This window comes from Globicephala melas, chromosome 2, assembly GCF_963455315.2.
Source record: "Globicephala melas chromosome 2, mGloMel1.2, whole genome shotgun sequence".
NCBI classification, from domain to species: domain Eukaryota; kingdom Metazoa; phylum Chordata; class Mammalia; order Artiodactyla; family Delphinidae; genus Globicephala; species Globicephala melas.
The window spans coordinates 148,408,180-148,420,596 of record NC_083315.2 but is presented as its reverse complement, the minus strand read 5'-3'; the positions used below and the strand labels follow the sequence as shown (position 1 = coordinate 148,420,596).

Sequence of the window (12,417 nt, the reverse complement as noted above, 5' to 3'; positions counted from 1 at the left end):
CACTTTTAGTAGCAATGGGGATCAAGCCTTGCTCACTGATAGGTGAAAAATGAAAGGTTTTCATTTCTATGTCTCATTACTAGTAAGGTTGATCAACTAGTCTTTTCATATATTTATTACCATGTATATTTCTTCTTCCTCCTCCATATACATATATTGCTCATATCCTTTGGTAATATTGTTTCTGAGTTGTTTATGTCCCTTTTGGCTTCATAAGAATTCTTCGTATATTAAGATATATCTGTCATTAGGCATTATAAGCCTTTGCCCAGTTTGTTTTTTGACTTTGTTCATGGCAGTTTTGCTACACTTCATTTTATAATTTTGTATTGCTGAATATGAACTTAGATGATTTTATAAGGAAAACAACTCATTTTTACATCTCAAATTCTAGTTTTTCAACATACACACATAGGTACATAGCTACAGTGAACATTCACGAATATTGCATCCTACTTTTTTCATCGAATATTATTTCATGTATACATTCCCATGTAATAAGTCCCATGTAAAAATTAACACTGTATTCCATTATGTTGATATAAATATATCTGCATATTATTTACTTAAAGATGGATATTTATTTATAAGAAAAACTATGAATCTTATAAGACTTTATACATATTGTTTGGATTTCCACAAATAGAACTGTGAGGCTCCTAAGCCCTGCACTGTAGGAAAAACTAGAAGAGGAGCTTAACTGAAGAACTGGCAAGTTATGTGGAAACTTGAAAATATTTATTAATCATACGCAATATGTTTCCAACAGCAAGCAGAATTCCATCCAGCACCTGTCCAAGCTTTGTGATTGCCCAGAGTTAGAGCTTTAACCATCACTCTGTCATCAAGGAAGGCTGTCATTTCCCTGAACAGTTGATATAACTGGTGAGAGATAATATTTAACATTTATGGTGCTGTTGTGTTAGGCTTGAACCTAGAGTTGGTTTTTTTTTTTAACAAACTATGAAGATCTGTGCCAAGGATTTCTAACTTTACTCTCATGCAAAAACAAGCATGTTCCTCTGGAGGTCACCAAGATTTTACGTTCTTCTTTCTCCTTATTTCATTTCAGCATAAATGGGAAAACAAATTCATTACCATAAACAGTACAGTAACATCATCATCCAAAGGCTGATTGAGCCCGTGGACCCGATTCAGCTTAAATTTAGATCACTCCTTTCATTTATTTTTTTTCTCCTCGAGGTCCCAAGTACTTAATCACCACTTTCAACAGCTTATAGTCTGCATTCTGTTTAATTTTATAGGATTTCTCACACTTTAAAAAAGTGACCCACTATCATCTAGAAAATGAGGGGGTTAGTTCTGCCAGTTTATGATTTGCTAGTAACTTAATAAAGTTCTCTGCATTTAATATTTTGAATTCAGAAAAGATACTGCAGATGACCTTCTTTTATAAAGACCAGACACATTTTAATGTTGTAAATTTAGCAGCTGAAGGTAACGATTTACATGTCTTCTTCAGCAATTGCTTTACATAGAGAATTATTACTGACCTTTCAATGGATTACTACTTTAAGGCTTCTTTTTTAGTTAGCAAATGACTGATTTTTTTCTATTCTAAATCAAAAAGGCTGTTGACATTTATTTCCTTAAGGACTAGAAAATTTGGGTCAGAATAAACTAATATGAATTAAAACACTGAGTATTCAATTTATAAACCTAATTGTTTTTCTCTAATGTCACTTTCCCTTTAATTCTTTATTCAAATATAGTGGTTCTCAAATTATGGCCCCTGGACCAGAAGCATTGGCATGATCTGGGAATTGATCAGAAATGCAAATTCTCTGGCCCCATCCCAGGCCTACAAAATCAGGAATTCTGGATTTGGGGCCAGAGAATTCGTACTAACAATTCTCCCAGGGATTCCAATGCACACTAAGGTTTGAAAGTCACTGCTGTAACATACATTTTATAAGGCTTAATTAACAATATAAATGAATTTTAGACTTATTTCAAAAAAATCACTTCTTTGTATATTAGAAAAGCAAAAAGGTCTCAGCTAATCCACATAAAAGTTGTAAATCTACATCAAATCAAAACATGAACTCTACCCATCAAAATTTTGCACCAGAAAATAAAACTTTACAAATTAATAGGTATAGTAAAAGTAAACCAAAGGATGATGACAGATCACAAACTATAGAAAAAGGCCCAAATAATGTTCTTCTTAGAGCTACTTTAATATCTTACCTGCAAAATACATTTAGAAAACAAAGAACTTCCATTATTTTACAACTTATAAGCTTTGCCCTTTCTCAGAAATAGTTGTCATTAGTCAGTCGACCTTCCAGTCTCCAGTCCCTATAGACATAGCCAACCAACGGCAAAAACAAACATGAAGTCCATGCTAGCTTCTAGTTAGAGGTGGTGGGTAAACTAATGGAAAGTAGTAAAATTTTTGGTTGAATGCCATCTTAAGGAATCAGGACACGCACTCTTGAGGGAGAAATAAATAAAATGGATTCTCCACTTGGTTCTTGTGACATGCCAATGTTTGACAGCTGTTCTACATAAAAACTGGAGCTCTGCCCTACATGGTGACAGCAGTGCAGATAATGACACGGTGGCAACAGCAGTGATATGAGATGGCTAAGGAAGTGTGTCCAGAGCACAGGGAGCCCAGAGCACCCTCTCACATGAAAGATGAAGTCCTTAAGCAACTGAGAAGATTCACTTCAGACTTCTATTTGCAGATAGAAAATTTTGAATTTTCTCTTGCTAATGTGAGAAAAAAACAAAAGCCGCTTTGTTCTTTTGCAGGGATATTTGTATTGAACTGCTTTAGAGATACTGGGTGATCAATAAACTCTAAAGTCAGCAGAGAAACACGAATGAAGTTCTGCCTTTTGGGATTTTACATCCTAGATGGGGTCAACAACCATAAAAAAGTAAAAAATTCTAAAAAGTGAAAAGGTGAAAACGACGTAACTCCTCTCATCTGTTATTAGCAGGAATTAAGATTTTTATATGAGCTAGTTTTCTAGAAAATGAAAGCCTGCTTAAGGTATAAGTCCAAAAACTCAATATTTTTAATGAAAAGTTTCTATAGTGCACTGTAAACATTTCAGTCTTTTAAAATGGAGACTGACAAACACAACTGAAGCTTTTATCAAGGGCATAATATAAACTCCAATTACCAAGACCCCAGGCTATCATGCTTTTTTAGTTTCTTTTACATCAGCTGCTCTAATTCTCCCACTACTGTTAGTCAGTCATCATGGACACCTTGAATGCTTCTCCCCTTTCCACAGACATTCCCCAGATAGCATATTGTCCTTTTGTGACCTTTCTCTACATTCAAAAAATTTCCCCTTTAAAAATACCTTTCTTTTTAAATTATGAGATAACTATATTATAGAACATGTGGAAAAAATAAAAGGGGAAAATCACCAAAATCACCCATCTTTTCCTTGTCAGACTTTTCTGGTAGGGGTGTAAAACAATAACTGGAACAGTTGAACATTAGCTGGACTACACAGCAGTTTCCAGTATAGTTTACTTCAGTTCAGTCTGTCTTTATAGGATATGGAAAAGTATTTTTTGTATTCAGGGCATTGAATATCTTTCTTAATCTATTTTTAATTGAAAAAAACCAAATAATTTTCGTTTTTAAAAGGAAAGGATAATTCACCTACTTAAAACATTTAAACTAGGCACCATCAACACACTGAAGCCACAGATGGGAGAAAATATTTGGAAAGCATATAGCTAACATGAGATTAGCATCCCTCCTCCCTCCAAAAATATACTTCTACAAAATCAGTAAGAAAAAGACAAATAACCAATTGAAAAATGGATAAAGATCATGAACAGGCAATTCACAAAAGAAGAAATGCAAATGGCCAATAAAAAAAAAGCTCAACTTTATTAGAAATTTGGGAAATACAATTAAAATAACATAAGATAATATTTCAAACCCATCCAACCGGGCTTCCCTAGTGGCGCAGTGGTTAAGAATCCACCTGCCAATGCAGGGGACACTGGTTCGAGCCCTGGTCCGGGAAGATCCCACGTGCCGTGGAACAGCTAAACCCGTGCACCACAACTACTGAGCCTGCACTCTAGAGCCTATGAGCTACAACTACTGAGCCCACGTGCCACAACTACTGAAGCCTGCATGCCTAGAGCCCATGCTCTGCAACGAGAAGCCACCGCAATAAGCTGCGCACCTCAACAAAGAGTAGCCCCCACTCTCTGCAACTAGAGAAAGCCCACATGCAGCAACGAAGACCCAACGCAGCCAAAATTAAATAAACACATAAATAAATTTATTTTAAAAAAAAACCCATCCAACCGACACATAATAAGTCAGACAATATCAAGAACTGGCAAGGATGGACTTCCCTGGTGGCGCAGTGGTTGAAGGTCCGCCTGCCGATGCGGGGGACACGGGTTCGTGCCCCGGTCCGGGAGGATCCCGCATGCCGCGGAGGGGCTGGGCCCGTGAGCCAGGGCCGCTGAGCCTGTGCTCCGACGCGAGGGGCCGCAGCAGTGAGGGGCCCAAGTAATGCAAAAAAAAAAAAAAGAACTGGCAAGGATGTAAAAGAATGCAAACAGCCATACACTCTTGATGTGTAACCACTTTGGAGAGCACACTGGCAATCTCAAATATAGTTTAAGATCATTATAGCCAATCGCAGCAATGATCCTTGAGAAACTCACACATGTGCAGAAGGATTCATGAATTAGAATGTCACTGTAACACTGTTGGTTACTGTGAAAATTGGAAACTACCAAATATTTATAAATAGAATAGATTTTAATATATTCACAAAATAAAATGAATGAACTAGAGATACATGCACCTATATATAAATTCCCAAAACATGTGTCTTCTGCAGCATACACCTACATATACAAATTTCAAAAATGTGGGAAGGGCTTCCCTGGTGGCACAGTGGTTAAGAATCTGCCTGCCAATGCAGGGGACACAGGTTCAACCCCTGGTCTGGGAAGATCCCACATGCCACGGAGCAACTAAGCCCGTGCACCACAACTGCTGAGCCTGTGCTCTAGAGCCCGTGAGCCACAGCTACTGAGCCCGTGTGCCACAACTACTGAAGCCTGCACGTCTACAGCCCGTGCTCCACAAGAAGAGAAGCCACCAAAACGAGAAGTCAGCGCACCGCAATGAAGAGTAGCCCCTGCTCGCCACAACTAGAGAAAGCCCACGTGCAGCAACGAAGACCCAACATAGCCAAAAATAAATTAATTAAAAAAGAAAGTGGGAACTTTCTTCTACAACTTTTACACACACACACTCTATATAAAGTTTTAAAACATGCAAAGTAATATTATATAATATTCAATATTGTTTATGTTCATAAATATTTATAGTAAGCATGACAAACTCCAAATTCAGGATAGTAACTACTATCCTGGGAGAAGAAGGGGAATGTGGGAGAGGTGCTTCAATTTTATCTGTAATTTCTTTTGTATAACTAGACTATCTTTCCAAATTAAATGCAAAATTTTGTCTTGTTTGGTTACGATTTCATTTAGTGTACAATCAATATATAACAGGAACAGAAAAAACTTAGTAAAAAAAAAGTACACACAGCAAGTAAGACAATATGCTATACAGTAGAGTTTCCTGTGCTATATATATAACTGTATAGCACGGGGAACTCTGCTCAGTATTTTTTAATAACCTAAATGGGAAAAGAATTTGAAAAAGAAGAAATACATGTATATGCATAACTGAATCCCTTTGCCATACACCTGAAACTAACACAACAGTGTTAATCAACTATACTCCAATATAAAATAAAAGTTAAAAAAGAAAAAAAAGGAAGAAATCAAAATGATGATTGTCTATGGTGGGTAGGAACTGACTATAATGGGGCACAAAAGTACTTTCTGAGGTAATGTAAATGTTTTATAACTCGATTGTCATATTGGTTATACAGGTATACGTATTTTTAAAAATCCATTGAATTATACATTTCAGATCTACATATTTCATTATTTATAAATTTTACCTCAACAACAAAATGATGCAATTAAAAAAAAAGACAATATGTTAAAGTTTAATAAAGCTGGGTGGCAGGTACATGGGTGCTCATTATATTATTTGCCATATTTTCTCTATATGCTTAAAATATTATGTAATAAAAAGTTAAGAAATAAATATTCGGATTAAAAGAAGCCCACTATTTTTCAGCTCTCTGACTAATCTCATAAACTTCAAATCCCTTCACTGTGAATGAGATTATCTATAGCAGCCTACAAAAGGAAAACCTATTTTCTGGGCTAAGGCTGCCCTGACTGTATCTGCTAAGGGTTGAAGAATAAAGCCACCGGCAACATTTGACCTTTGGAAAGAGAAAAATGCTTTAAATGTTATCTTCTACTTAACACTAACAATATACCATGTAACAATACTTGAAGTTACACAAGAAAAGTCATCTAATTGAGTACGATTTGGTTAATCAGATCCAAAATGGTTTCAATTTCATTATACTTCTTACAGGGTAACCAACTTGATCCTATTTTCTCAGGACTGCCCCAGTTTTAAAACTGAAAGTCTTGCCTTCCAGGAACCTCTCAGTCTCAGGCACACTGGGGCAGCCGGCCACCCTAACTTCTGGTCACAACAAAGCTTCTGGAAGAGAATTTATTTAGCAAATCAGCTAATTTTACAGATGGGAAAAATGAGGTACTAAGAAATTAGCTGAATTAAACCAAACTTACACATAGCTACTTCAAATTACAAGTGGATCAAACTTAGTTCTTCCTTCTGAGGAACCTGTTTACATCTCATTCAGCCACAAGCCCTAAATGCCAATTCATCAGTGTTCTTGGACAATTCTGAATACCCAGTTAACCTCTCACTTCTTTCCCAAACTCAAAGCACTGCCCCATGATATGAATTCAAGACTTGGGATGCTCCTGACTTTGGAGGGAGGTACTGAGTAGAGGAAAGGAACAGAGGCTCCACTTCTTTACACTGATCTTTACCTAGTCTGTAGGGAAGATATTCACTCTCCTTCTGGTTTCAAAAATATTTTTAAATGAATTTTCTTTTTGTAATATCTACTGCAAAATAGCATGTTTGAGTACTCTAGAATATAGAGTCATACAGATAAGCACTTCACTAGAGTAGCTATTCAAAGGAGGAGAAGACAGAGGAAAAAGGAAAATCTGCTCATTTATGATAAACATCCCCAAAATGCCAGGCCCTAAAACTAAATAATGTTTGTCACAGCACCTAGCACAGAGTCCAACACACTGAAGACATTCAACATGAGTTTCCTCTCCTGAGTAGTGTGGAAAGATTCACACTTTCCACATCTGTCAATTTCCTTTTAATTCCTCTAAACTAGTCCTGAGCAAATAAAGAAGAAATAAGCCTGATAAGGACTTTTTGTGCCTTTAGAGGCTTGTCTTCGGGTACTTGTATTTAACAACTCCACTATCCAACAGCAGAAATAAAAGAGCTGCTTTCAATTAATCTGCAAAAACAGTCTTCTATGTCCAATTTAAATCTGGACCTACCCCCATTTTTTCATAACCAACCAGAGCATATACTTAAACAATGGCTTCTTTATAGCTAAAAAACGTAACAATGAGATTCTTTTCCTCGTTCTTTGGGGTTTTTTAAAGTACGTTAGTGCAAAATGAATAGACTTCGTATTTTTCTTCCCCAGCATTTTTTCATACAATATCTCTTTTCAGTATTACAACATTTTTCTGGGGTATGAGACCATTGGAAGAACAGAAGAAATACTGGAGCGAGTTTGGGATTAGAAAGCACAGTTTTAAGTTCCAGGTCTGTTATTTAACTTTCTATGTGGTCTTGGACAAGCATTTTAACTGTAAAATGGCAATAATACCTATCTTGTGGTAACTGGAAAATATAAGAATGCATGCATAAGATCTTCATAAGCTATAGAAGATATTTTTAAGGAGATAAAAGATAAACTCAATTAACATCACATTATCAACAGCAGAGGCAAAAGTAAACAAATAAATTAGGCCTGATTTTCTAGACAATGGTGCCCTCATAGATCTGGAAGGTACCACTGAGAACACGACTTGCTAAGACTTGCTAAAATTAGACCATGAACACATGTAATTATCAATAACAATCCTACATCATTTGTACCTCCTCTAGAGCTACCCTTTTTTCAATTTATCAGTCACTGAGGTGTTAAAAAAAAAAAAAAAAGGCAGTAAAAAATACCAGGAAAGCCCCACAAAACCTGAGTGTGAGGGATATAAACAATATTACAACAGTGGAGAGCTTCCTATGTGCCAAGCACTGTTCTTGGAGGGAAGCAGGTAAGCAAATCATATCTAACTACACAGTATGTTAGGAACACTGGTAAGTGCTACGCACAAGTAAAGCCAAGGAAGGGTACAGGGAGTGCCGGGTGGCAGGGAAGGAAGGCATGGCCTCACTGATAAGGTGACTCAGGAGGTGGCCTGAAGGAACTGAAGAGAGCCAGGGAGAAGAGTGGGAGGAGAATCCAGGGCCCAGAGGAAGCAGTGAGGGAGGGGGAAGATGGTGAGAGACAACAGAGGGTGGGGGAGGGGACAGTTTAAACCTCAGAGACTAGATTTTATTCTGAGATGAGATGTCTTTGGAGGGTTTGGGGCAGATGAGTGACATTTAACTTCTTAGCTGTGGAATCTTTTGTTCAAAGGGATCCACAGAAGATCAATATGTACAACAGATAAAATAGGAGATGCTCTGGTTAAGGAAGGGGCACCCAGAGACCTACGTCAACTGTTCCCACTTTTCCCCTCTCTCCTCTGAAGTAACAGTTTGAAAATGAGTACAAAGTCTGTAGCATCCAAACTTTCACAGCCTGTACCCCAAGAACTTTATAATCCTGCCCAGCCTATCTTTTCAAAAAGTCATTCCTGGGGAACAGCAAAAAGGAGTAAGTCAAGCTGCTGACACACAGCAGAGGAGCAGGAGTGCTGTCAGAAAAATCAGTCCTTCGTACCACTGCTTGTTAAACACCCGCCCAGGCACCAGACGCGACAGCCCCTCTTCCCTCCCCCAACCCCTCAGGTGTTCTCTTTCAGGGCGTCCCTTGAAATTCATTTTAACTTGATTTCACTTGTTTAAAAATGCTCTAGCAATACAGTGTCCTCTGCCTCTGCTGACGTATCTCCAGATAGAGTCCGCTGTCAATTGATATGGTAGGAAAATTCTTCCTCCACTAGTGTTATTTCTTCTCTCAGTAATGACTTCCCAATTTGCTCTATTCTAATCCTACGCACCCATCAAAGTTTACTTTGTGAAGCCCTCTTCCCACGTTTTGACCCTGAATTGGAATCCTAAATCTTTGGAGTGTGAAGGGAACTTCCAGGCCACCTAGTGCTCTAGTTCACAGCTCATTCCACGAACTAACCCTCTGCAGATCTGGCTGGTAGTCTTCCAGCCTCCGTAACTGCTTTTAGTGACATGCACACACTAGCCCACAAGGCAGCCTACGCTCTTTCAGACGTAAAGTACTTGTGAGGAAATTTCTTTTTACTGATCCAGAAACTGTTTCCTTCTATCACTGGTTCTGCCCTCTGGTTCTAATAGAGGAAAGTCTGCCCTCTGCCCCCCATCCCCTGCATCCAGCATAGCTTACAGTTGGCCTTGTGGCTTTCCCCATTCTGTCTCCACCTCTAAAAATGCGGCTGATGCCCCAGTCATCTCACAAGCCATCTGTGGACTGCCTTCAACCTGTAATGGTTAGCTAACAGAGTGGCAGGCAACTCTGGTCTGTGTGTATAGCCAGTGAAGTGTCTGTGTCCCATGCCACTGACTACACCCCTTTCCTGATTCTCTCCTTTGACCTATCCTAGGACTTCTACCCTTAGCCCTGCATTCATCATTCAGTCAATGAGCATTTACTGAGCACTGTCAAGAACCAGGCTAGGGTCTTCCCTGGTGGCACAGTGGTTAAGAATCCACCTGCCAATGCAGGGCACACGGGTGCAAGCCCTGATCCAGGAAGATTCCACATGCTGCGAAGCAACTAAGCCCGTGCACTACAACTACTGAGCCTGTGCTCTAGAGCCCACACACTACAACTATTGAAGCCCGTGCGCCTTAGAGCCTGCGATCCATAACTACTGAGCCTGTGCTCCAGAGCCCGTGTGCTGCAACTACTGAGCCCGCGTGCTGCAACTACTGAAGCCCAGACACCTCGAGCCTGTGTTCCGCAACAAGAGAAGCCACCGCAATGAGAAGCCTGTGCACTGCACGAAGAGTAGCCCCCGCTCGCCACAACTAGAGAAAGCCTGCATGCAGCAAGGAAGACCCAACACAGCCAAAAATATATTAAAAAAGAAAAAAAATTAAGAAAGAAAAAAAATAAAAGAACCAGGCTAGGCACTGAAAAACTAAAAGTAAATAAAATGTACTCAGCTCATAGAAGAATAAGAGCAAGCTAGGTAAAATAATAAATAGCTGGGGAAGTTGGAAAAGGCCTCAGAGGAGGAGGTGATGCCTGAGCCAGGAAGGAACTGTATCAACACCCAAGTCTCACACAGCCTTGTGTCCCCTGCACCAAATGGTACAATGCTTTCCCTTATTTGAAGTTCAGCAAATATGTAAATTTGATAAAGTAGAGAAAGCCTGCTCAGCCCCCTGAGCCTCTCCTGGAGGCGAGGGAGGGTGGTCACTGAATCCACAGTCTGAAAGGGCAGTTGTAGAGGTTGACACTGTACCTGGCTACGTACAGTATTGCTCAGGTGGTTGTCCTCGGACATCTGTGCATTCTGGAAGTAGGACAAGGGTGCAGGTAACTCTGTCATTGGAGCAACTGTATAGAAATACTTTTTCACAGAAAACAGAGCCTCTTGGGGTTCTGAAAAGGGAAAAAGAAAACAGTCTTTTGTGCATTACAGTTATACTTTTATTTTGAAACACTTTCATAAGTTACTTTCACCAAAAACAAACCTTTCTTTCATGTGTTATCCTCCAGGCCAAGCTTTCTAAGGACCTCACAGGCTGCTGTCACTTGCAGGCTCCTGGATTAGGTCTGAAATAGAATTTTACTGGGTTACCCAGAGTTGGTCAAATCCTAGCAAATCCATTCACACCAATTAAATACTTATAAGACTAATTTGTAAACCAGTAATGTATTAATTTGCCAGGACCCTCAACTGACAAACTTTTGTCAGCTCAAGATACCTCTTGGTAAGGAGTAGATCTACTTGAGAAACCAAATATTTTCAATCAGAATGATATCTAATGATTTCAGATCTAGAGCAAAGGGAGCTAAATGATCTTAAAGAATGTTCTCATCAACATCCCTCTTCCAATCCCACCTAATTTACATCACCATAAAATTATTTGTCTAGTGCTTTTAATTTTGCAAAATTTCTTTTTATCATCTCATTTTTTTTTCTTTACCACAATGACCCAAGACAGGGTAAACAGGTAACATATCTATTTTACAAAAGCAAAAGGGCACCCAAGTTGAGTGACTTGCTTAAAAGCACACAACTGGGCAGACCAGGACCAAAATCGCAGACTCCTAACTCCCAGCCTCTACTCTGCATCCTGGCACAGCCTTGCTTACACACACCATTCTGTCTCCCACACTTCAGCCTCCTGGGGGCCACATTCTCATTTGCCTGTCTACCTGAATTTCCATCAGCCGATTCCTTATGACTTCAACTATGCTTTTCATTGAAAGTCTTCAGAAATATAGAAGGAAAAAAATCTGTTTGCATACCTAAGCAGTATTCTAATTCACTTATAGTATCCAAAACATTACCATGTACATATTTACATGAAAGCATTTTGTTAATGTCTTGTTTCATTTTTACTTTTAACTTCAGGAACTTCTACACTCTAAATATTCTACTTTCTTATTCTAATGATTTTTTCATCAAAAACACATAAAGCAACTTTTTCCTCTAGTAAAGGTATTGACTTCCAATTAACCTTTAATGACCTATATTTGGATCATTCAAATCATGACAAATTCTTAATCAAGGTATGCTTTCCCTTTTATCCTACATGCTTTTTTTTTTTTTTGGCCACGCCATGCGGCATGCAGGATCTTAATTGCTCCACCAGGGATCAAACTCCCGCTCCCTGAGGTGGAAGCGCAGAGTCTTAACCACCAGACCGCCAGAGAAGTCCCTATCCTACATGCTTTTAAATACCGTGCCTGGGACTTCCCTGGTAACACAGTGGTTAAGACTCCGCGCTCCACGGGGGGCCCATGTTTGATCCCTGGTCAGGGAACTAGATCCCACATGCATGCTGCAGCTAAGAGTTCGCATGCCACAACTAAAGAGCCGGGTGAGCCACAACTAAGGAGCCCATCAGCCACAACTAAGGAGCCTGCCTGCTGCAACTAAGACCCAGCACAACCAAATAAATAAATAAATATTTAAAAAATAATAATAATAAAATAAATAAATACTGTGCCT

At 39.0% G+C, this 12,417-nt stretch overlaps 1 protein-coding gene across 4 annotated transcripts in view; it reads right to left on the bottom strand.

Moving 5' to 3' along the window:
* The window catches only part of PSEN1 (presenilin 1), a 75,050-nt gene that overhangs the window by 55,459 nt on the left and 7,174 nt on the right, over positions 1-12,417 (bottom strand). The window contains exons 2-3 of one of the 4 annotated variants that reach the window (XM_030831610.2): positions 10,931-11,012; positions 10,699-10,838 (exon numbers count right to left, since the gene is read on the bottom strand). In XM_030831610.2, the coding sequence (XP_030687470.1) occupies positions 10,699-10,785 (87 nt within the window). In that variant the 5' untranslated portion in view covers positions 10,786-10,838; positions 10,931-11,012. The remainder of the gene's footprint in view (positions 1-10,698; positions 10,839-10,930; positions 11,013-12,417) is intronic. The other 3 variants (XM_030831611.2, XM_060295004.2, XM_060295006.2) reach the window with 3 other exon arrangements.